The 26,286-nt window shown below is 43.5% G+C and overlaps 1 protein-coding gene across 1 annotated transcript in view; it reads right to left on the reverse strand.

Annotated features, from left to right (window-relative positions):
• PDE6A (phosphodiesterase 6A) overlaps window positions 1-26,286 on the reverse strand; it is a 67,638-nt gene that overhangs the window by 23,457 nt on the left and 17,895 nt on the right. The window contains exons 6-14 of the mRNA XM_036847518.1: window positions 24,229-24,303; window positions 18,884-18,948; window positions 11,645-11,711; window positions 7,106-7,153; window positions 4,409-4,558; window positions 3,690-3,833; window positions 1,726-1,791; window positions 1,364-1,510; window positions 382-489 (exon numbers count right to left, since the gene is read on the reverse strand). Of these exons, the coding sequence (XP_036703413.1) occupies window positions 382-489; window positions 1,364-1,510; window positions 1,726-1,791; window positions 3,690-3,833; window positions 4,409-4,558; window positions 7,106-7,153; window positions 11,645-11,711; window positions 18,884-18,948; window positions 24,229-24,303 (870 nt within the window). The remainder of the gene's footprint in view (window positions 1-381; window positions 490-1,363; window positions 1,511-1,725; window positions 1,792-3,689; window positions 3,834-4,408; window positions 4,559-7,105; window positions 7,154-11,644; window positions 11,712-18,883; window positions 18,949-24,228; window positions 24,304-26,286) is intronic.

Raw genomic sequence — 26,286 nt, forward strand, 5'->3', positions numbered from 1 at the left:
AAAAAGTATGTTACAGAATAATAATATTTAATTGGTTATGAACAAAATAAACTTTGTGTATATGCGTGTGAACAAATATGTCTCGATGCTTCTTAGAAGAAAATCTTGAAGGAGTTGTGTCATGGTTTTCTCCAAATACCGGCTTGGGGGTGGGAGAAGAATGTAGCTTTCTTTTACTTTTTATTTTATATATTTCTCTCTTCTTGGAATGCATTTATGCTAAGCATGTACTCTTTTTGCATTTTTTTTAAAAAAGCAGTAAGTAGAAGAATGATGCCACTGTTGCCGGGGGAGCTGCACGAGGTCGTCCCAGTGTAGCGGGAGCTCGCAGACGCCCGCAGTCCCGCCCACCACGCCGCCCAGATGCCGCCACCGCCGTACCACCAGCAAGGAGAACATGGTCTGCCCCACGTTGAAGCCGTGCCGCCAGTTGTGGTAGGTGATCCTGCGGTAGCCCTTACTCAGGGAATACATGAACCGCACCAGGGCCTGCGAACACATGCACATCAGTGAGGCAGCAGCGTTGCGCCAAGGCTGGGGGGTGTGGTGGTGGGGATGCTGCCTGCTGAACCCCAGATGCTCCAGCCCCCGCCCTGGACCACGTGTGGGAACTAGCAATAGACGCAATAAGGCTGTGAGAGCACTTTGCAGACTGCTAGGTACTATGACAGTGGACGTGGTTATGAAACAAGGCCCTGGGAGAAGCTTACAGGAACTGTACGGGAGAAAAATCAAAGGGGTCTTTAAATCAGTGGTTCTCAGACTTGAGTGCACGTCTGAATCGCTCCGGGCTGTGGGGAGGCCTTGTGAAAACAGTTTCCGATTCCTTACAGCTAGGAGTGTGTGTGCGCGCGCGCCCCCATGTTGATCTGTTTTCAGGTGGTGCCGATGTGCTTTGGGGCAACACATTTAGAACCGCTGCTTTAATCAAAGAAGTCTGGGAAATTCTGCACGCGATATACCCCCCACCTCCACCTTTTTGTCCATCCCCGTCCCCCTAGACGCACAGCACACCTAAGGAATCCTGCAGGGGAAGAAGTCCTGTTTAAGTGGATTTAACCCACTTTTCCCACTCTGACTGTAGGACCGTTTTTGGCATCCCATTTATCCATAGTCTTCAGAACTCAGTGCCTCAATACCCACCTTGAGAAACACCACAGTTCAGAGGAACCATGTGTCTCTTTTCTGATAAATGACACATCTGTGCGATGTGACTAATGCTTTAAATCCTAAAAGCTGAGGGTACACTCTTTTTAAGGCAGTTTACAGATTGAGTTTTTTTTTTTTTTTTTTTTTTTTTAAAGCAAGCAAAAAAGAAACAAGGAAAAGAAAAAGGGAAATCAAACGTTTGTTTCGACCTCACCTCCTGAGGAATGTGAAATTTATCCACCACTCTGAGCTCATAGTACATCTGTATTCCACATTTCACCAGCTCCAGTTCCGTCAGGGGCAGGTCGCTGAAGTGGAATTTATTAATTTCATATTTCTCTGCATCTGGCAGCTGTTCTTGCTGTGTGAAACATGGAGTCAAGTGACTGGGACACATGAAGAGTTCCTGGGTCCCTCTCCTATCCCCCCCACCCAAGCCCTGTCCCTATCCCGAGTCCGCTGGAAGGATCAGAGCAGAGTGGCAAGGGTCATCCTTGGCAGAGACACTCCCTGCCCATGCTTGGGGCACACCCTGCGCTTGTAACAGGTCAGGGCCAGTGCTGCTGCCCAGCTCACCAGGATCTCAGCCAGTTCTTCCTCCTCGCATTCCCACGGCTCCTTCCCATACACCTCTCTGGTTTTCTGCCGCGGCCCGAAATAGCAGAGAAAAGAATTAGTTTGCTACATCTAAGGTCTAAATATATCTCTACTTTTCCATTTCCTTTTTTCTTCTTCCACCAAAGTTCTTGCAACAGAGCTACCAACTCAGAGAGGCTGTCATTCCACATTTACTGACAAGTAAACTCAAGGTCATGTGCTTTGGAGCCATGGAGCCCTTCGTGCATATTTGAGCTCTGCCAGTTACTGGCTTGGATCTCCCATTTCCTCATCTGTAAAATGGGGATAATAAAAGTACTTAACTGGCAAGTTAAAATTAGATTATGCAAAGCCTTTTTTTTTTTTTTTTAAACGTGGGATCTTAGCTTCCAGACCAGGGATCGAACTGATGCCCCTTGCAGTGGAAGCGCAGAGTCCTAACCAGTGGACCGCCAGGGAATTCCTTTATGCAAAGTCATTTCCAAAAACATATATGCAACTAAATTAAATAATGCATGTAAATCACTGAGAGCAGTGCTTGGCACATAGTAAGTGCTAAAATTAAGTAATGCTGTTGTTGATATTGTTACTATCGCTGACTGGGGGTCTGGAGTCCTTGCTCATGGTCCTGGCTCTTCCCCTCACTTACTGTGTGACTTGAGACAAGTTCCTTCCCTCTCTGGGCCTATTTCCCCATGTGCTACAGGAGGGGGGAACCTGGACCCAATAACTGGTTTCGGATTTCTTGATCTAGAGTATAGTCTATTAACTTTTAACTGGTTCACTGAAGCTATGCCTCCATAGGGTCTACATATCCATCATTTGGCTTAAAATTATGGACCAAGACAAGCAAACCATGGGTCAGTTCATCCATACTGGATGTTTTCTCCTTTGGATTTATCAGTTATTCGGATCAAAATGATCTAATTTGTTGTATCTTCCCAGCTTAAGAAATGCCCTCTGAAAACATTGGCTTATGTTGTTTCAACTTGTGCAGTGTATAAACCAAAGTCTTGGGAACTCAGCTGGGCATCATATCTAATGCCCTTTGGCTAATTCTGTTTACTTCTAAAATCTTGATCTCTTTGAGACCAAAATCCCAGGAATGGTGGATCACTGATTCTCACATATCTTTGAAAGCCTGTCATCCAGTTTCCCACCCAGGTGGGACTCTCCTCTATAGCTTCCCTGATATATGATCACCCAGCCTATGCTTAGATACCTCTCATGATGGGGTGCTCACTACCTCCCAAGGCAGCCCTTTCAGCACAGTGATAATTTGCTCATTATCCTGAATGTTAAATGAGACCTATTTAACGAGCTGGGTGATTTGGGGACAAATTACTTCCCCCTTCTGGGGCTCAATTTCTTCATCTCTACAATGGGCGGTAAAAAATTCTTACCCTGGGACTTCCCTGGCGGTCCAGTGGTTAAGACTCTGAGCTTCCAATGCAGGGGGCGTGGGTTCGATCCCTGGTCAGGGAACTACAATCCCACATGCCATGTGGTACGGCCAAAAAAAAAAACAAATCCTTTCCCTGCCCACCTTACTGGGCAAGTGTAAGCATCGTAAGTGTGAAATTACCTTATATACTGTACAGTGATGAGACTATGTGAGGGCTTCCTACAAACATCTAACCCCACTCTGAACTATTTCTTTGCTCAGAAAGATTGAGTCTTCTAAGTGAGCTGACCTCCCGGAGGGAGGCTCTGAGCAACTGGCCATTGTCCATTGGTCTGTCAGATAGAGCTTCCTCTCAGAGTAGCGACTGTGGTTGGTGGCTCCATCTCTAGTACCATGTTAGCCCTGAGCACAGAGAAAAATGGAGTTTCTAGAGCTGTTAAGCCAAGGTCCGGTCCTAAGACTGAGGTAACCCTGCGAGGGACAGCTGTCCCCAGAGCAGCCATTTCTAGAGTAGAAACAGGAAAAAAACACTACTCACCAAGATTTTCTGGATTTCTTCATTGTCACACTTCACGTGATATTTCACCATGTCTTGGAAAATATCCTTCCTGTTTTCAAGTTTGTTCATTGACTCATAAGTGTCAGGATTTAAGACAGACCAGCCCAGGAATTGAGTCAAAGACTGAAAGGAAAGAAAGGAAGAATCAGAGGCAGAACATCCAGGTTTGATCCTGCCTCTGTAACTTAGGGCAAGACTCTCTAAACCTCCATTTTCTCAGCTACAAAATGGGTTTGATTAGCTGTGTGCTGCCTTCCTCAAAGAGATGTTGTTAGGATAAGATGAAATAATGGATGGGAATGCACTTTGAATAAAGCTCTAACACACATAAAGCACCATCCTGATGTCTAATAATTTCACAAAAAGGAAATCTGTTGTGCGTATGGGGGGACGTGGGATATAAGTGAACTCTCTGCACTTTCTGCTCAATTTCGCTGTGAACCTAAAGCTTCTCTAAAAGGTAAAGTTTATTAATTTTTTGAAAAAGGGAATATAGATTTCTCTGACAACCGCTGCAGTGCAGAAGGGAGAGCAAAGAGAATAAATGTTGAGTCAGGAAAGCGTCTACAAGGTGAGCTCCCATCCCTCCTGAGCTGGGGCAGCAGCACACAAGGGCCCCACCACGCGGCTCTGGAAGCCAAGTTCGTTGGTGAGCCGACTCTGAATACCACGTCTAGAGGCCTCCTCAAAAACCGTACCTCCATGAGGGTCTCATCCATTTCATCAAAGGGTTTTCCATCTTTGCGATTGTAAAACGTGGCCACCCCGACAATTTCTTCCTTCTTGTTCACAATTGGCATAGAAAGGACATTTTTAATCATCCATCCTGACTCATCCAGAGGCTCTTTCTGCAAGAGAAGAGCCAGAGTAAGTTTGCTTCAGGTACCAGACTGCAGAGGCATCTGTAATGGACTTCATGCTGCATTATGACCCTGACTGACTGAGGGGGTGGCAAGAGGTTAGACCTTGTTGGGTTTTGCATGATTTTAGTCGCCAAACGCCATGAGCAGGTTGCCCATCTGGTGGGAGCTCCATAAGCCAGATAGCTATACTGTTTTCATCCCCAAAATGTCAGGGCCATCATGTGCCAGGCAGCGAGTTGTGTATTGGGGATCTAATGATGCAAACAAACAGTCCAGGGAGGTAGTGTTTCCCTTTCAGATACAGGAGCTAACCGCAGGGGACTGGCTTAAAAGGGACCATGTTGGTGATGCTTGTAATTTTGAACTAATCAACTGGATATAACCTGTACCTTTTGCCTCCCGACCTGCCTTCCTGTGTTCCTTTTGGCATGTCGTTTTATCTCCATGAGCCTCAATTTTCTCATTTATAGATGGGGCTGGTAGTAAGAGTATGTACCTCATGGAACAAATGAGAAAATAGAGGTGAAATATCTTGGTCAATCATAAGGTACTGTTTGTGAGTCATTTCCCATCTCTCTGAGCCTCACTTTCATCATTTATAAAATGGGGATAACTAGACAATTTCTAGCCTTTTTTCCACTGATTCATTGAAGATTTATCAAGTATTTTTACAATGTACAAGAACCTGAGCTAGAAGATGGGAGAACCAAGAAAAGCAAGGCAGAGGTGTTGTCCTCAGGTTGCTCACATCTGGAAGGTAAACAGGCAATCACACTGCATGTGGGAAGTTCTGCAAGGTACTGTGGGAGCCAGAGGAGGGAAGGAAGTCAAGGAAGGCTTCCTGGAGTTGGAGAGGCTTCCAGCTCGAAAGTTCCAAGATTTTGAAGGTGGCGAGATGATAATTATTATTTAAGTAGCACTTGGACTCAGCACCTGGTAGGAGAGTGACTTCAGAGGGATGTAGAATACAGTCCAAAGAGCACAGGGCTGTCAGTCAGGAAACTTGAGTTCAAGTTCCCAGCTCTCTCCCTAACCTTTTCTATCACGGCCTCTCTGAAGGCCATGATAAAGAGGCAGATTTTATTGGAAGTGAATAAAAGTGAAATGGGAAAGTATTAAACATTTTTAAGGAGCGAAGTTACTTGATGCAACTTATGTTTTTCTTTTAAAAATCACTCAGGCTACTTTGTGGAGGATGAGTTGGAGACAGAAGACTGGAATCTAAAAACAAGATTAGATTTTATTTATTAAAGTGGGTAAACTACAGTTAATCAGATGACTTGGGTAAAGATCAAGTTCTGTTGTGGTTATAATCAGGTTAGCAACTCTCAGCAACAATTTGCCTTGTCACACTGATGTGGTCAACATCACAACACAAGACATACGGTTTTAACCTTGGAAGGATATTCTCTCTAAGGTCTTTCATAATGTTATTTAAGGAGTAAAAAAAAAAAAAACAAAAAAACACTAATTTTGCTATGAGTCATTTTTATTTCCTTCTTAATTATCTCCTGACTGCTCATGATTTGGTTTTCGTACACCTAGCTTGCTAACCTCAAGAAATATTGACAGGCCACCCAGAGCTGAACATGTTAAGAAAGATAAGCCCCGACCTTTGACCAAAGGAAGCCCATATTTTGCCAAGAGGAATTAATCTAAAAGACAAGGCAGGATCATGAAAGATGACGTAAGGGAAATAGAGTAAGAAAGCCAAACTCCTTGGCATGGCCTTCCAGGCCCTGTATGACCTGGCCTGTGTCTGCCTCTCTAGAATTTCGTCCTGCCACTCTCCCCTCAGTCTCATTGGTCTACTCTAGTTCCTTCCAACAAGCCCTCTCTTTCCTGCAATCCTCTCTCCTTTCTTTACTGCCCAAACATAATTTCTCATGGACACATTCCTTGACTCTTCCCAGATGAAGTGAAGCCCCTCTGGAGAGTCTATCCTCTGTCCCTCTGCTCTTGTCCTGACCAGAACTCCACATGCCTCTTTCCCCATATGATCATGAGTTCCCTGAAGGCAAAGACCATGCCTGTCTGGTCCACCTCTGTAGCTGGTGTAGCATCGTGCCCATGCCTGGCCCAGAGCGTGCCCTCCGCAAACATTTTTTAAAAAGACAAACAAACAAAATCAAATGGAATACTAAACAACATTCCATGATAATCCTAAGGAGACAGAAATGATATTCAGCCAGGGGAAGCAGAATAAAACTTCATAGAAGTTTCATAGCATTTGAGGTTATCATTGAAGGGCAGAGGGGATTTGGACAAGAGATGGTAGTAAAGGAGAGAACAGCATAAGCAAAGGTCCTGAGGCCAGAAAGCAAAGGGTATAAACCTTAAAACCAAATGGGACCTTGGATTTACCAAATTAACTCTCTCCCCACTTCCATGGGCACATGACTTTTTTGCACTCACATTTTCGCTTTATTGAGACTGCTTCCCAATAAAGTAGGTGGATTCTAATGTATTTGAATCCTCTTTGGTGGGAAAAATATCATATGACTGAGAGAGTAAATAAAAAAAAAAACTTACCTGGAATGCAAAAAAGTCCTCTGCAGGTGCATTCATGATGTTGCAAATCTGAAAGCCATGAAGAGGAATAATGGAGTTATGATTAGACTTGATAGAGTACCCATTGAAGGCAATGGACATGCTATTTTCAGAAATATCACGTCTTTATCCAAGGCATTCACATTCTTTTCATCAGGTAGACATGCTTAAGATGGTTTTGAATTATTAACTGAGGCTACCGAACAGGAAAGCTGCCTTATAAACATGGCTTCTTACCATTTGCTTCACTTCTGAGTCATTTCCAAGCTTTGAGAAAGTTAAGTCTACAATTTGTTGTTATTAATAGCTGTATAGTGTCCCATTTTCTTCTTTTTAATGTTAGCTTTTTTCATATCTCATTCATCTTTTATTTTTTTTTTGTTATACATATCCATATACCTATTCTTTTTCAGATTCTTTTCCCATATAGGTTATTACAAAGTATTGAGTAGAGTTCCCTGTGCTATACAGTAGGTCCTTGTTGATTATCTATTTTATATATAGTAGTGTGTCTATATTAATCCCAACCTCCTAATTTATCCCTACCCCCCACACCTTTCCCCTTTGGTAACCATAAGTTTGTTTTCTAAGTCTGTGAGTCTGTTTCTGTTTTGTATATAAGTTCATTTGTATAATTTTTTTTTTTTTGATGATGGCCATTCTGACCAGTGTGAGGTGATACCTCATTGTAGTTTTGATTTACATTTCTCTAATAATTAGTGATGTTGAGCATCTTTTCATGTGCTTTTTGGCCATCTGTATGTCTTCTTTGGAGAAAAGTCTATTTAGATCTTCTGCCTATTTATTTGATTGGGTTGTCTTTTTTTTTTTGATATAGAGCTGCATGAGCTGTTTGTAAATTTTGGAGATTAATCCCTTGTTGGTCGCTTCGTTTGCAAATATTTTCTCCCATTCTGTGTGTTGTCTTCTCATTTTGTTTATGGTTATCTTAGCTGTGCAAAAGCTTTTAAGTTTAATGAGGTCCCATTTGTTTATTTTTGTTTTTATTTTCATTTCTCTAGGGAGTGGATCCAAAAAGATATTGCTGTGATTTATGTCAGAGAGTGTTCTGCCTATGTTTTCCTCTAGGAGTTTTATAGTGTGTGATCTTACATTTAGGTCTTTAATCCATTTTGAGTTTATTTTTGTATATGGTATTAGAGAATGTTCTAATTTCATTCTTTTAGATGTAGCTGTCCAGTTTTCCCAGCACCACTTATTGAAGAGACTTTCTTTTCTCCATTGTATATTCTTGCCTCCTTTGTTGTAGATTAATTGATCATACAACAATGATGTATGATGATGTATGTGTGGGCGTATTTCTGGGCTTTCTCTCCTGTTCTTTGTGCCAGTACCATACTGTTTTGATGACTGTAGCTTTATAGTAAGGTGTCCCATTTTCTTGCCCCCTTTTGTTGAGTATTTGGTTATGTCCAGTTTTTTTAAATTAATGTAAATAATGCTACTCTAAACATCTTTGAATCAATTATATTTGTTTTGTCAGGAAGGAGTTTTTCCTTGTGCTGTAAACTTCACAGCAGATGAAGAAGTAAAAGGTGCTGTAGCTCTGGTTGTATTTATATTGCAAGATTCCTCTCCTGAAAACTGGACCAGTTTACCCTATCATGCAGATAACACTTATCTGATCCCTCCAGAGTACTGCCCATGGGGCCACTGTATACAGTTGTGTAGCATGTGCACTGCACAAAGGCATCTGGCTGAGGGGGTGACTGGGAGTTGAAATCCAGCCTGTTCTTTTTTTTTAAATAAATTTATTTATTTATTTATTGGAGGTGTTGGGTTTTCGTTGAGGTGCATGGGCTTCTCATTGCAGTGGCTTCTCTTGTTGTGGAGCGTGGGCTCTAGGTGCACGGGCTTCAGTAGTTGTGGCACACAGGCTCAGTAGTTGTGGCTCACGGGCTCTAGAGTGCAGGCTCAGTAGTTGTGGCGCATGGGCTTAGTTGCTCTGCGGTATGTGGGATCTTCCCAGACCAGGGCTCGAACCCGAGTCCCCTGCATTGGCAGGCGGATTCTTAACCACTGTGCCACCAGGGAAGTCCCCAGCCTGTTCTTGACTTGCAGAACAACGGCCCTAGCCTTTCTCTTTTCATCCATCAAGAAGGGGCACCTTTTTCTAGTTCTCAAAAAGGTACCATGTGAGCTTGCTTGGACCCTGCCTATCCCAGTAGATCAGACCATTCTGCTGTCTGAGAGGATGAGCTGTCCCTGCTCCTGTTCAAGACTGCCCACCCACTGTACCACACCTCTGGCCTCTCCTTGGGCCAATTCCATCAGTTTCTATTGTTCTCTCCTGATTTCTGATCTCTCCGAGGGCTCTTTATCCTCAGTCCATGGGAATGCTTGATTCTCTCCCAACCTTGAAAATAAAATCCTCCCTTGACCCAATGTGGTCTTTGTAGTGACCATCAGGCTTTCTCCTCCTTGTCTTGCATTTTCTACCTTCTCATTACCCATCCACACCTCAGCAGACCACCCGCTGGTTTCTGCCTCCACCTTGCCACCAAGCCTGCTCTCATCAGGGCCACCAATGACCTCCTAACTGCCAAGCCCAATGGGAGTTTTTGGTTCTTATCTCACTGGATCACTTTTGCTGCATTTGTTATTCTCTCTCTTTGTTGAAACTTTCTACGTCTTTGGTTTCCATGACACTACCCTCTCCTGGGCCTCCAGACACCTCTGAACCCTTCTTCTGATTCTCCGTCACACACTCTTCTTCCTCCACCCAATCTTTAAATGCTGGCATCCTCCAGTATTCTACCCCGAGTCTCCCTCACTCTCCCTGGTGACTTCATCCACATTCATGGTTTCAAGTACCATCTGCTCCTAGGAGCAAAGTGGTCAAGGACCAGATATCCTATCATATTGTCTGTAGTGTAGTCAGTACAGATCTCTACCTTTTGTTGACACAAATCTCTATCTCCATCCCTCCTCTCGCTCCGCAGCATCTGAGTCATCTCTTTAGCTACTTGCTGGACACTTGCTTCTGAAAAAAAGTCTCTGTCACACCTTGTCTGAAACTGATCTCAGCATCTTACATCCAAACCTGGTGGCAGCATTATCTGTCCAGTCTAGAAGCCTAAAATTGGCTTTGGTCCTTCTCTCCCTCCCTCTCTGCTCACAACCAATCACAAAGCCCTTTCGGTGTTAGATCTGAGTCCTGATCTCCCTCTCTCCACCTCATCTCTGTCTGAGTCATGAGTATTAAATGAGCAAATGTATTCCCTGCCTGGCTCATTGTAAGCACTCCATGGCTGTTAGCAATGAAGACAGTTAGTGTTCTTTACTGCCTTTGCCTTTGTTGAGATGTTCTTCATCTCTTGTTTGTAGGGACACACTTTTCACTCTGCTTCCAGTCTTCGTCCCTTCAGATCTATTTTCTAGGGAGCGTTCAGAGTTTTCTTTCTAAAATGAAAATTCATTGTGCCAACCTCTTGCTTAAAAACCCATCGCCTGTAGATTAAAGTCCCACCCTCTTGACCTGGTGTCCAAGGCTACTGTGATCTGGCCCCTCCCTCCCTCTCAAGCCTCATCTCTTGCCATCTTCCTGTCTCAAACCTAATACTCCAGCAACATGGAACTGCACACACTATGTCGCTTCAAACCTCCAAGCCCGTGTTGTTTGCCCATGTTGTTTCCTCCACCTGCAATCCCCTTTCCTGCCCCACCTGCCTAACCCCTATTTATTTTAAAACTCAGACCAAAACACTCTGGCAAGCAAAGCTGGTTTAGATGCTTCCTACTTTGTGTTCCTAGAATATACCATGTACATCTCTATCTGGCCTTATCACATTATAGTCTAAGTATCTGTTCATAAAGATATCTCCCATTTGATGATGAGCTTCAGAACAGAAACTATTTGATTCATCTGTCATAGTATCCTCAGAGCCAACCACAGCACCTGGCACATAGAAAATGCCCAATAAACAAACACCCTGATACATGAACAGCACTGTGTAGTGTGTGTGCCTGGGGAAGGATACAGAGATAAGCAGGCTCAAATATTGGGGTGATGTGCAGCTATGACCCTCTCTCTAGGGTAGGGGATACTGTCACTCTACCCTGCACCCCGAGAGGGTAGGGCATGGGGGGGAGATAGAGCATTTGAGCTCTGCTGCGTGGCTGGAAATGTGGCAGGGACGGGGTGGGGGGTTGGGAGTGGCAACTAAGTCTCTGGGATGAGAGGCTGGGACTTGTTCTGTGGTGAGCCTGGTGGACCAGCCACTTGTGACTTTATCACTGACATTTGCGTAAGTATCTTTAGTTGTCACTGAGACTGTGCACCTTTCTGTCTGAGGATTCTTTCTCTGTGTATTTCATATTTCTTCAAATGTCAATTCTCTGCGCATCCCCTTGGACCAGCCGTCGAGTGAATTGAGAAACGGGAGAACCAGGCTTTTAGAGATACACACTTCCCATCGTTTTTCCCACTCTCTTGATCTGAAATCCCTTCACCTTTCCACCTGATTCAAAACTCTCCCCCTTCAAAGTTGTATTACTTACCAGGCCATTTTGGGCAACATAAGTGGGAAGACCGCTCACTAAAGCCCAATGGTCCGGAGGTGGATTCCTGTAAAGGCCAAAGACAGTGGTAAGTTCTTTTTTTTTTTTTTTTTAATATTTTTCTTTTTTTAAATAGATTTTTAATATTTATTTATTTATTTATTGGCTGCGTTGGGTCTTTGTCGCTGTGCATGGGCCTTCTCCAGCTGCGGCGAGCGGGGGCCACTCCCTGCTGCAGTGCGAGGGCCTCTCAGTGCAATGGCTTCTCCTGCTGCGGAGCACAGGCTCTCGGCACGCAGGCTCCAGTAGTTGTGGCATGTGGGCTTCAGTAGTTGCGGCTCACGGGCTCCAGAGTGCAGGCTCAGTAGTTGTGGCGCACAGGCCCAGGTGCTCCGCGGCATGTGGGATCTTCTCAGACCAGGGCTCGAACCCGTGTCCCCTGCATTGGCAGGCGGATTTGCAACCACTGTGCCACCAGGGAAGCCCCCAGTGGTAACTTCTTATGTAGGGAAAGTTGGACTAAAAACTTGAAACTGGATCTTACCCTCCCTCTTTTCTCTGGTGGCTCCAAGCACCCACTTACTATACCAGACCAAGCCCCAAATCTTGGCTAAGCATCTTAATGTCCAAATGTAGACACTGAGAAAAAAGTGATAAGTCAGTTTTATTAATTTCACACTGAGTTTGACTCCCTAAGAAAAGAGACAAAATTCATCCAACAGATTGTTATTGGCTGCTGAGCAAAAACAGATGCCATCATTTCCCTCCATTAGTATTTACATACAGAGAGTTAGCTTAACATCATGTAGAATGAGGGAAACCCATCTAGGATGAGCTCCTACCACATATCAAGCACTAAGCTAGGTGCTTTACATACTTATTTATCCCACACAGCAATATCACAATTTTGGGTATTATTTTTACTTGTTTATTGCGAAAAATGTATACATTCATGGACAAATGCATTAAAAACTTCATCAGTTGTTTGAAAGTGAACACCTATGAAACTATACCTGGCACTTCCCTGGTGGCACAGTGGTTAAGAATCCGCCTGCCAATGCGGGGGACACAGGTTCGAGCCCTAGTCCAGGAAGATCCCACATGCCGAGGAGCAACTAAGCCCATGCGCCACAACTACTGAGCCAGTGCTCTAGGGCCTGTGAGCCACAACTGAGCCCATGTGCCACAACTACTGAGTCCGTGTGCTGCAACTACTGAAGCCCATGCACCTAGAGCCTGTGCTCCGCAACAAGAGAAGCCACCACAATGAGAAGCCCATGCACAGCAAGGAAGAGTAGCCCCTGCTCGCCGCAACTAGAGAAAAGCCCGTGTGCAGCAACAAAGACCCAGTGCAGCCAAAGATAAATAAATAAATAAATAAATTTATTTAAAAAAACAAGAAAGAACAACCTTGTCGGTACCTTGGAAATTCCTGACCTGCCCCCTTGCCACTCGCAACCTTCTCCCAAACCCCAAAGGTAGCCATTGTCCCAATGTTATGATTCTTGCTTTTCTGTGGCCTGTTTTCCTGTAGCCTGTTTCACCTGTTTTAGGTAGAATCAATGTGCATACATTATTTCATTGGACTTCTTTTTCATGTTGCTGTAATTCATTTGTTTGATTGACTTCAGCCGTTTTCCCTGGTAAGGTTGCATATAATTTATGCATTCAACTGTTGATGGACATTTCCCTCAGTGCGAGGCTAATATGAGCATTGCTGCTTCCAACACTCTGGTGTATATGTGCATTCAATTCCATGTGCTAGTTCTAGGAGTAGAAATACTGGGTCATAAGATGTGCATGTCTTCAACTTTACTAGGTAAGACCAAACTGTTTTCTAAAGTGGTCATGCCAATTTATACTCCCATCAGCAGTATATTAGAGCTTCCTTTACTCCATGTCTCTGTCAATACTTAGTATTTTCAGACATTAAAAGAAAAATTACTTTTAGAAGGTTAAGAAAGTTCTCCTCTATGGAGATAATTATGTCATGTTTCTCTTAACGTGGCAGATTGTATTTATTCATTTTTCTAATGTTAGCCCTGCATTCCTGGAATATACCCAATTGGGTCATGATGTATAATCCTTTTTAGTTATTATTTGCTAAAATTTTATTTAGCATATTTGCATCTATGTTCACAGGTAAGCTTGGTCTGAATTTTCTTTTTCCATACAGTCTTTGTTGAGTTTTGGTGTCAAGTTTATGCTAGCCACTTCTTTTTCTAGTCTCTTGGATAATTTGTATGAGAATTGCATTATTTCTTCCTTAAATATTTAGTAGAACTCACCCCTGAAGGCATCTGGGCCTGGAATGTCTTTGTGGGAAGGTTTTAATGTATTTTACTGTTATAAGACTATTGTGGTGTTCTATTTCTTTGCGATTTATATTTAGTAGGTTTTATTTTTGCAGGAATTTGCCGCTTTCATCTAGATTTACAATATTTTTGGCATAATATCCTCTTACTATCTTGTTAATTTCGGTGTCATTGTGGTTATCCCCCTTTTCCTTCCTGATATAGCTCATTTGATTTTCTATTTTTCTTGCTCAGTCTTGCCAGAAATTCATCAATTTTATTAATCTGTCCAAGAAACCAGCTTTTGGCATTTGTTCGTTATTCTGTTAATATTTCATTCATTTCTGGGCTTATCTTTATTCTTTTGGGGAGGGTTTGTTTATCTGCTCGTTTGCTGTTAGTTTCTTGAGATGATGTGATGGATAGCTTCTGTCTGCCCCTCCAGATCCACTCTCCAACCTGCTCCTCCCTATCCCAGGAGGCCAATCTGTGTGGATTCCATCAACAGGGTGCCTGGCCTTCCAGCTTCTGACTGAATTTAGCCCAATGAGGAGACCTGGCCAAAACTAGAGAAAGGTAGACCAGTTAGGTCAGGCTATTTATTTCCCTGGGTTCCCCCTGGCAGGGTTGCTCTGGTTTTGCTGCATCTCTTGACTGAAAGGCAACACTTCTCTCAAGATGCCCTGTTCTACGTGACTCTTTCTCCTTCCAGGTTCTAGAAATTTCCTTTGGGCCCAGGAATGCTTACAACAACCTCACTACTAGCATATTCTCTTTCAGTTTCCTTCATTCCACCCACACCTCTATAATTCATCCCTTTATAAGTAAAGCCTCCTTGAATTACCCTAATTTGAATGTGACGCCTATTATCTGCTGGGACCCCGACTGATACAAGTGGGTACAGAGTTTATTACTTTATATTGTATTCTTTTCTCATATGAATATTTAAGACTGTAAATTTCACCTTAAGCATGATTTCACTGCATCACATTGGTTTTGATATGTAATATTTTCATTCTTTCAGAATATGTCATAATTTCCATTGATTTCTTCTTTTACCCATGGATTATATGGAAGTGTTTTCCTTTTTATTTTTTTCAGAAACGTAGTTTCTAGTTTCCAAGCATAAGAAGATTTTTCTGGGTCCTTTCCTGGTGGTACAGTGGTTAAGAACCCACCTGCCAATGCAGGAGACACGGGTTCAAGCCCTGGTCGGGGAAGATCCCACATGCCGCGGAGCAACTAAGCCTGTGTGCCACAACTACTGAACTTGTGCTCTAGAGCCCACGGGCCACAACTACTGAGCCCACGTGCCGCAACTACTGAAGCCCATGTGCCTAGAGCCCGTGCTCTGCAACAAGAGAAGCCACCACAATGAGAAGCCTACACACTGCAAGGAAGAGTAGCCCCCGCTCACCGCAACTAGAGAAAGCCCACGCGCAACAACGAAGACCCAGTGCAGCCAAAAATAAATAAATTAATAAAATTAATTTTTTAAAAAAGTGCATTAGTAGAGATATAGTCACTTCTTATACTTATACTACTTAATGATAAAGAGGTCAATTCAATTCCAGGAAGAATTTACAAATGTGTATATGCTTAATAATGAGGCCTCAAAAAAAAAAAAAAGCAAAAACTGACGGAAATATAAGAATATATAGATAAATTCATGTTTGCTCATTGATAGACCAGACTAAAACAAACAGAATAGAGAATATTGGAATAAGATAATAACAAACTTAATCTAATGAATATATATAGAACATGGCACCTCACCCCCAAACTATGGAACACTCAGTCTTTTCAAGAATACCTGTGCATTTACAATAACTGGTGATATAATGGGCCATAAAACAAACCTCAATACATTTCAAACGATTGAAATCATACAGAGGTATCCTCTGGTCACAATGAAAGTGTGCTAGTTGTTTATAAATATGTTATTTTCGCTAATAACAAAAAGCTAATTAGAAAAATCTTTATTTATTTATTTATTTTTAAAATTTATTTATTTATTTTTGGCTGCACTGGGTCTTCATTGCTGCACGTGGGCTTCCTCTAGTTGCAGTGAGCAGGGGCTACTCTTCCTTGCAGTGTGCGGGCTTCTCATTGCGGTGGCTTCTCCTGTTGCGGAGAACGGGTTCTAGGCATGTGGGCTCAGTAGTTGTGGCTCGCAGGCTCTAGAGCACAGGCTCAGCAGTTGTGGTGCACGGGCTTAGTTGCTCTGCGGCATGTGGGAATCTTCCTGGACCAGGGCTTGAACCTGTGTCCCCTGTACTAGCAGGCGGATTCCTAACCACTGTGCCACCAGGGAAGTCCCTCTACTAATGCACCTTGAGACCTATTTTTATCTGATAGTCACATAGTTACATCAGTTTTCTTTTTTTTTTTTTTTTTTAAATTTATTTATTTATTTTTGGCTGTGTTGGGTCCTCGTTTCTGCACAAGGGCTTCCTCTAGTTGTGGCAAGCGGGGGCCACTCTTCATCGCGGTGCGCGGGCCTCTCACTATCGCGGCCCCTCTTGTTGCGGAGCACAGGCTCCAGACGCGCAGGCTCAGTAGCTGTGGCCCACGGGCCTAGCCGCTCCGCGGCATGCGGGATCCTCCCAGACCAGGGCCCGAACCCGTGTCCCCTGCACTGGCAGGCAGATTCTCAGCCACTGCGCCACCAGGGAAGCCCTCAGTTTTCTTTTGATTATCACTTGCAAGGCATATTTTTTGTTCATTTACTTTCATTCTCTCTGTATTCTTATCTTTTAGATAGCTCTCTTGTAAATAGGATATATGGTATTTCTTCATGTATATCTCAGAACTCATCAGTTCTTACAAGAACTGGGTTTTTTTTGTCTTTTTTTCTTTCTTTTTTTTTTTTGGCCATGCTATGTGGCCTGCGGGATCTTAGCTCCCCTACCAGGGATGGAACCCATGCCCCCTACATTGGAAGTGTGGAGTTGTAACCACTGGATGGCCAGGGGATTCCCAAGAACCATTTCTTATATGCAACTGAGAAAGATAATATTCTGCCAATTAATCTGTAATACAGTGCTTTTTGAACTTATAATTATTACTTTATGAATATCAACAGAGCTCTTTTAGCATTTAGGTATAGATTTTTATCATATTTCACACCTTTTTCCTGGCTTTTTGTGCCATTCAAAGGCACTTTTTGTTTCTGTGCTGCATGATAGTATAATCTCTTTAAGTTACTTCTAAGAATTTATATTAAATTCAGTGTGGATACAGCCACACTGTAGAAGGCAGCAAGGTGGATGTTATCAGAGGCTAGAAGGGTGTGATACTTGGTGAGGAGTGGTGAGACATTGGGGAGAACTGTGATCTGTGATAACTCAGAATACAGGCAATGAGTTTGATAAACTGGCACCTCTAGAGAAGTGGTTAGAAAACAGAATGGTGGCAGAATATGCAGTTGACAAGGAAAAAAAAGAAAAAGAAAGAGACGAGTTTAGGAAAGACTCAGTCTTCATGCAAACAGGACTGAACAGAGAGAACCCAGAAACTCAGGAACCTGAAGCAGTCTCTCATCCCCAACCAGTAAAAGATAAACCAGAGAACTGAGTGATCTGAGTGACAGGATTATCAAAATTGTTTGGCAACAGTTGTGGCCTCTCACAACCACTATTTAAGGATTAAGGTGACCTGCTATAAATCCCTTCATTTGGACCAGAAAAGAGACCAAAGGTGAGGCTCTCCCACAGAGGCTGATCACAGCCTCACGGAGTCTGCAGTTCAGTTGGGAAAGACAGCCAAGCCTCAGACAGAACTGTGGGGTGGCTCTTGGTACCCACAGAGGATTCACATAGGTAACAAGGCAGCTAAGTTTTGGAGAGTGCTCTACTGATCAAAAAGTACAAGCTGATACTAAAAACGTTCTTGACTGTTGAAATCTTAAAATGGCCTTTGAGCTTCCACCACCTGCAGGTAGGTTGGAAGCCTCACCCTCTGGGAGTTCTTGCCTTTTCATTATCCTCCTAGGTCATATAAGAAGACATTAGAGAATAAGCTTTCCGGGACTTCCTTGGTGGTCCAGTGGGTAAGACTATGCACTCCCAATGCAGGGGCCCCGGGTTCGATCCCTGGTCAGGGAACTAGATTCCGCATGCATGTTGCAACTAAGAGTTCGAATGCAGCAACTAAAGATCCTGCGTGCCACAACTAAGACCTGTGGCAGCCTAAATAAATAAAAAAATATTTTAAAAAAAAAGAGAGAGAGAGAGAATAAGCTTTCCTTGGGGGCTGAGTCACTTTCTTTGCCAACTTCCTGCCTTTGCCTCACCCTCTGCATTAGGCCCCAGATGTGCCTCCATAGAAAATCATTGAAAAGCCGTGATCAGACACCGTGGCCTCATTCTATAGAGAGGCCCAAACAGGCCACTTATTTATTTATTTTTTAATAAATTTATTTATTTATTTATTTTTGGCTGCATTGGGTCTTCGTTGCTGTGCTCGGGCTTTCTGTAGTTGCTACTACAGAGTAACAGGGGCTACTCTTCAATGCGGTGTGTGGGCTTCTCATTGCGGTGGCTTCTCTTGTTGCGGAGCACGGGCTCTAGGCATGCAGGCTTCAGTAGTTGTGGTGCACGGGCTTAGTTGCTCTGCGGCATGTGGGATCTTCCCGGACCAGGGATCGAACCCATGTCCCCTGTACTGGCAGGCGGATTCCTAACCACTGCACCACCAGGGAAGTCCCCAGGCCACTTATTGACACTGGACTTGGGACTTGAACTCACAGCAGCTGACTCAGAATCCAGCCTCATTTGCCAAACTGCATGGTCTTTCCACCCTTCCACACTGCCTCCTTACGGCTCTCCCTGCCTCGAACAGAGTGTGTGGCCTTCTTGGGTTTGGTTAGTGTCGATCTTGGAATGAGTACCTTATGGACACTGATAATGTGCCTGCAATTCTACATTTTTGAGAAGAGACTTACGGGATGACTTTGATGTCTTCTTTGCCATGCAGGATGTAGTCAATGACCTTGTAAAAGTTGATTTCCTAGGCAAAAGAGATAGAGAAAGTTCTTCAGAGTCTGAGACAGTACTTCAGCAGGAGTGTGTCCTTGAGAAAGGCTTTGTTCTTTACCCTGTGCCCTGTGGTTTTCCAGAAGCACCAGCCTGACCTTCTAAGGGCGTGTCCCAGTGCCCCTGGAGCTCACTGTCCTCAGCTGACTCTCAGGGTTCAGTGTGCTCCTCCTTGGAACCAGTTCACAGTGGCCAGGCAGGGGCTGGGATCTGGGGCTGGAAAGAGACATAGGAAGTGTTCCAAGGGAATCTGGGGGTTCAGTACAAGGAAAACGAGAGAAAGATTGCTGGTGGAGTCTAGTGAGAGAGGGAAGTAGAAGGAGGCTTCTGTTCCATTTAGCGTCATCGTCAACCCAGCCATCTTCCATGTGGGGTCAGCTCCATGGTCACAGCCCCCTTTCTCCTCCACTCCTCCACTCAGCTGCTCTTTGCTGCGTCAGCTCTTCCAGACTTGCCTTCCCAATCATCCCTCATGCTTCCCAACTCATATTCCACCTCTTCCATCCCTCCCACCTCCTTACACCATTAAAACCCCTATTCTCTTAAATTAGATCTGTTCAATTACATGACTTCCTAACATGGGGTTGGATACTGGCAGGTGGTTCCTTTTCCCTAGCTCTCCAGGGAAAAAATCCATCACCTTATTGGAATGTGATGGGCAGGTTAGTAATAATCATTTTACAAAGAGGAAAACTGAGACCCAGAGAGAGGAAAGGACTCATTTGCAGTAAGACAGTAAAACAGGACCAGAACCTTGGCCCCTGACTCCTGTGCTCAGAGCTCTTTCTGCTGTCACGTAAGGTTAATAGCTTAAAATAGTGTTTTCCTCTCTGTAGCACTCTCACCTAGAATGGGGGCTACTCAAAGTGTGGTCCCTGGACTGGTACCAGTCTGCAAACTATTTGTTACTATTCCATGATGAGATAAAAACAGAAATTGAGGGCTTCCCTGGTGGCGCAGTGGTTGAGAATCCGCCTGCCAATGCAGGGCACACGGGTTCAAGCCCTGGTCTGGGAAGATCCCACATGCCGCCGAGCAACTAGGCCCGTGAGCCACAATTACTGAGCCTGCGCGTCTGGAGCCTGTGCTCCGCAACAAGAGAGGCTGCGATAGTGAAAGGCCCGCGCACCGCGATGAAGAGTGGTCCTCACTTGCCACAACTAGAGAAAGCCCTCGCACAGAAACGAAGACCCAACACAGCCAAAAATAAATAAATAAATAAATAGATAAATAATTAAAAAAAAAAAAAAGTTACCGTTCTTTATAAAAAAAAAACCAGAAATTGACAGTCAGTGTTTAGAAACTTTTACAGCAATTTGACTGAGTTAGGTTAGGTCTGTTGAAACTGATAATTTAAAAAAGACAAGTTCTGTACGTCTTTTAAAATTTTTATTTTTTGCATAATAGACTTTTATCATATCTTGAAAAGTATCAGTCCAAAATAAATTGGAAATTAAAAAAAAATTGTTCCTCTACTACAGGTTATTTTGAGAAATATTGCCCTAGAGATTTAAATGTTGATACCTGGGCCCCATCCAGGCCTCCTGACTCAGAACCTCCACAAAGGGAAATTCCTCATCTAGTCAAGGGTGTCTAGTTGACGGGCAATCGTGACCTTATTCAGGCTCACGAGGGAGAGAAAGGCTCTGCTCCTCAATGCCCAGCATTGGAAGCAGCTACAGTGATTGAACCCTTCTCTAGCGGCTCCCATGGCATCGGCTGCTCCATGGTAGGTATGAGCTCCCTGCAGTAGGAAACATCCAAGGGAAGACCAGGTGAACCTCACAGCACAATGAAATGGAGTTAGGAATAGGTCTAGAGTGCAAAGACTCAGGCTCTGGTCTTGGTTCCACTATGTGTCCTTTCTGGGCCTCGGTTTCCCCAGCTGTAAAATCGGTGGTGTTTGTTTGTTGTTGGTGTCAAGTAGCAGAACCCTTTCCCCTAACAAAGCATGGGCCCTAATCCTATAAAGCAGAGGAAAGTAACGCCGCCCTAATGGAAGCAGAGTTGGGTACATGGAGATCCTGCATCTCTCCTGGTTTTCCCTCCCTCCCTGTCCTGTCCTCTTCTGCCCCCATTCACCCCTGGCCCAGGCAGCCACTGTGGGAGTCTTGGGTTCTAAAGATAATCCGGGAATTTAAAAAACTGAATTAGGGAATCCCTAAAGCCCCTTCCAGCTATGATTCTAAGACTATGGTTGGAGAGTTAGCATAGATAGATAGTCTCTCATAGATTAAAATGCTCATATTCTTTGACCCAGTAATTCTACACATCCTAATAAATCCTATAGATATATTCCAAAATGTAGGTAACAGCATTGTTTTCCCCATCTAGGGCTCTCAACCAGACTGCTTTAAAAAGTCTGGAGATAGCTGATATCTATCACTTGGAGATGGTTAAGCAAACTGAGTGCCTGCACATAGTGGATACTTCGCATGTCTCCAGAGCGACTAGCTGTATCTGTGCTGATAGGGAAAGATGCCAAAGTATACTCAAGTGGGAAAAGTAAGGCACAACATAGAATCATCACACTTGTCAAGGGTGGTGGTGGTGGAATGTGTGTGTGTGTGTGTATATATATATATATATATATATATATATATATATATATACACACACACACACACACACACACACATACGTACACACACCCAGGAATGTCCATGGACATTTGGGAAAGGTAGACCGCTCACAGTGGCACAGTGGCTGCCTCAGGGCAGGCTGGATTTCTGTGCTGTGCTCTTTTGTATGGTGTGAGCTGTTCTCTGTGCTCATGTATTACTTTTTCAATAAATATAAATACATTGCGGTAAGAACATTTTAAAACAGTGAGGTCATATCCTATGGGCAGTTCTAGAAATCAAAGGTGGCCACATTATCTGCTGGGACTTTGGTAGAGCTGTTTCCTTCTGGGAGGGGGAGAGGGCCTTCTTGCTTCAGGGACATCTGTCCTTGGGCCTGGGCTGTTCACTGCTCTCCCAGGGAAGTTGCTGGCTCCCTGGGCCTGGTAAACTGCCCCACCCAGGGGTCTCCATGAGATTCCTTTAGAAAGGTGAGAAATGGACTTTTTTTCTTTTAAACCCACAGGAGAATCAATTGTGCTTTCACAGAAAGCAACAAAAAGATCAGTGTGCTTTAGGTAAATAGAACTTTTTCCACACACTGTAGCTCAGCCAAGTTGCTTTCAAGGCCATATTCATGTAGAAATTCACCAGCCTTTGGAAAGTCAAAACCAAGCCATCAACGAGTGCCTTTGTCACCTTGCACCTAAGCAGCTGACGCTGTAACACAGGGTCTTTGAAAGAGCCACATACAGCCAGAGCCAAATCATCATGCATGGAAATATACCAGTTTTAAAAGAAGTGCTATTTTTTTTTTCCATGAAGCCTACTTAGCCTTTTTCATAATTACAAAACACACACAACACCTTATTTTTAAGAGGAGATGAAGTGAGGTGTAGTTGCTTTGGGGGAACTTCAGAACCAAGATTTGGGGAGGTTAATTGGTCAAAATCCAGATGAAGATTGTATTGGTCAAAATCCAGATGAAAATTGTATTTCTAATGTGAATGTGGCAGATGAAGTGTGAGAGTGATGTTAGAAGGCAAAAGGATAAGTTAGATAGAGCCTGGCTCTATCTCTGGCTGTCATGGCATTGGAGATGACCTCTGACCTCAGGGCTCAGCTCAGAGAGCTGAATATTAAAGCAGCCCGGGAAACTGAAATTAATTGAAGTTGGTGGTGTCTGAAAGCTATGGTGATCTCTATTCTATATAGTTCCTAGAATTCTAAATTTTAGGAACAAGTCCAGCTCATATATGAATTAGATGAAAAGCTCAGTAGTAACATCTCAACTATGCCAACACAAAAAGCTGTACTTAAAAAGGAAAAATGTCCCCAAATAGTTTTCTGACAGCAGCACATGATGTAAGCCTTGAAGACTCAGTCTTCCCAAATGAAATCATGAAATTGTGTGGGCAAAAGAGTAGTTTGAAACTGGACAGCGGCAGGTTATAAAGGTCATTTTGGATAAAGCAGAACAGTTTAGATTCCAAGGTTGAAATCTTTTCTGGTGTGTATATGAAGCTCACAGGCCAGGGTGTTAATTCTAAATCCCTAGAGTTTGAATTAAGATTAAATAAAGTCTGTCACACACACACACACACACACACACAGGGACACAGACACATACACACACTGTCCTTTATCTTTATTTTGGGTAGGGTTAGTGTTGGCTGGGGGGAATCAGGCCTCCTAGCGGAAATTGATATACCATTTCAGACAGGCTGGAAGGTTTTGTGGGAAGAATGCTGCACTAAAACTCAATCTAGGACATGACTCTGCTGCTTACCTATTCTATGTGGCCTCAGCTAAAGTCACTCTGTCATTCTACAGGTTCTATAGGCCATTCGAGTGCCAGGTCTGTCTACCCTGCTGCATCTTTACATCCCCACACACTTCATTTCAGCTTCTCTAAAGTGTTTATGCCTCATCTTTAAAATCTAGCAATAGTAGGATACCAGAAGTCACAAACTGAAGTGCCAAGAGAGACCTGATAGAAACATAAATGAGAGGAGGAGGCCAGGGGTATACAAGGAGGAGTCAGGGGGACCGTGCAAACTAGAGAGTTCAGGCCACACATTGCAAGGAGGCAGCTGCTACTCAGCTCCAATCAAATTTACCCTGCAGGACTGTGGGTCCAGTTTTGACTGATCCGCCACCTTTTGAAAAGGAACTGAGAATCTAGATGTTTATCAGAAATACCTTGATTTTTAAGTGCTAAGCTGCCAATTCAAATCTGTTTTACAGTAAAAACAAAGAAAAACTAAAAAAACTTATGTAGCCAAACATATTTATCTATTGGCTGGAATTGACCTGGCTATCAATTTGTACATTTTAGATTAGATTTTAAGATTATTCGCAGCTTTAATTGTCTACAGTTTTCCTGCTGGGTGGATCCTTGAGCAGATTGCTTGATCTTTCTGGAGTTCTTTCCTCATCTATGGAATGAGAATATTTATTCCTCCTTTGTCAGTCCCACCAGGTTATTGTGAAACTCCAGTGAGATATTAAAATACCTTGCAAATTACAGGGCTTGAGCAATTGTGAGGAATTATAATTTCAAGGGAGACAACCCAACCCAGAGAAGATAAATACCTAAGTGGTAAAGAAACTTCAGCAGGGCCTACAGTGCCTTATTCGTTTGCATTTCATTAAACATTTGATCATATTGGACAGGCTAGAGAGAGACCTACCCTTCCATCTGGAGTCCTGGGACCAGAGTAGGGTGGAGCCTCACCCATCAGGACTGGCCACACGTCAAAAAATTCCTAGGAATGAGAAAAACAATAATTATGTGTCTTGAAAGTAGATCAGAAAAAGATTAAGAAAAGAAGACTACCCGTATGAGTCATCTATCACTGAAATCTGGAAGATGGGCAGAGCTCAGTGAAACCAAAGGTTGGAAGGGCTGCAAGATTCACTAGAGTTGGAGAATGTCAGTCATGTCTGTGCTTTGGGATATATCAATATCATCAGAACTGGATCTGTCTAGGGACTTCCCTGGTGGTGCAGTGGTTAAGAACCCGCCTGCCAATGCAGGGGACACGGATTCGATCCCTGGTCTGGGAAGATCCCACATGCTGCGGAGCAACTAAGCCCCTGCACCACAACTACTGAGCCTGTGCTCTAGAGCCTGTGAGCCACAACTACTGAAGCCCATGCGCCTAGAGCCTGTGCTCCACAACAAGAGAAGCCACTGCGATGAGAAGCCCATGCACCGCAGCGAAGAGTAGCCCCCACTCGCTGCAACTAGAGAAAGCCTGCGTGCAGCAACAAAGACCTAATGCAGCCAAAAAATAAATAAAAATTAAAAAAAAAAAAGAACTGGATCTATCTAATCAATAACCAAGAAATGGGAGTTAGGTTGGAGCACCCTCATACTCCCTGTGCTATGGGACATGAGAGGGAAAATGGGGACACTATGGCTAAGAAATTTACCTTAAGTATTAATACATGCTAAGCATGTGAGCAAACGTTTAGCTGGAACAATGTTTCTTGCAGTATCATTTATAGCAGTGAAAAATCAGAAAAAACTTAAGTGTCCAATAGGAGGGGACTTATTAAATCAATTATGGTACGTCTAGTAACAATGATGTTACAGTTGTGTAGGTATTGATTAAAAAGATGTCCATGATACACTGATGAGTAAAAAATGTGAGGTGACAAAAATAGATAAATCATGTGACCCCAGTGTTTATATAGAAAATGCTCTCAAAGAATTCACAACAAGGCATTAACAACTGGTTTTCTCTGGGGGATTGGAATGAGATTATACTTTATTTAGCAATTATTCCCTAATAAAATTTATGGCTTTTGTAATAGGGAAAAAATTTTTTTTCTAGATAAGAAAGAAAGAACAGACAATAGTGCCAAATATGGATGGATAGACCCATATCTGGGCTCCAACAGGAAAGGATGACACCTGTAAGACAACTGGCAAAGACAGGGGCAGAGAGAGGAGAGAAAAGGGTTGGCAAAGGCTCTGCATGGTCACGCAGCCCCAGGAGAAGAAACTGGGAAGCCATGCAGGCGCTCCCTTGCTACTTCTCCGCTGGTTTTCCTACCGCACACGCAGATGCACAGCTTGTGTTGGGCCAAATCTGGGCCTGGCGGAGGAGGCCTCTGTCCTCCAGTGCCTCTCTGTTCATTTATCTGTTGGTATTTAGGGGCCGTGATTCACTAGCTCTGGGTTACTGTGGGCAGGATGCTTCTTGACCTCTCTCTCTTGTTTGAACATGTTTGTCATGGTGGTTTGTTCTAATATCATCCAGAGGGCAAGCAGAAGGGACTCCACATGAAATTTAGATTTCACATCCTCACCCTTCTGCCCAGTTGGGCTCTTCTCTTGACTACCAACAACAGGAAGCAATTCAATTCTGGGTGAAAATGTGAACTGGGGACTTACCTAAGCTCCACAACATGCTTGCTGCTAGATAGAGAGAGATGGACAAGGCAAAGTTTATGCCCTGGAGGAATCTGCTATGTCATGGAGGAGAGAATTAAGCCCTCAAGTAACTTTAGTAAGGTAGATGGGGTAAGAACCAAAACAGTAATAAAAGGAGAACACAAATGTTAGAGGAGTCCAGAAGAAGGACATGGGGCTGACACTGTCAAGGTCAAACTCTGAGTGATTCTGAAGATTGTCCCAAGGAGAAGCAGATGTTGTAAACAAAGGGTTGGGTGGAATGTGGGGCATGTTTATGCTTGCCTTCCTCTGTCTCAATCTCTCTCTCTCTTTTATTTCTAAACAG

This window comes from Balaenoptera musculus, chromosome 3 (assembly GCF_009873245.2).
Source record: "Balaenoptera musculus isolate JJ_BM4_2016_0621 chromosome 3, mBalMus1.pri.v3, whole genome shotgun sequence".
NCBI lineage: Eukaryota > Metazoa > Chordata > Mammalia > Artiodactyla > Balaenopteridae > Balaenoptera > Balaenoptera musculus.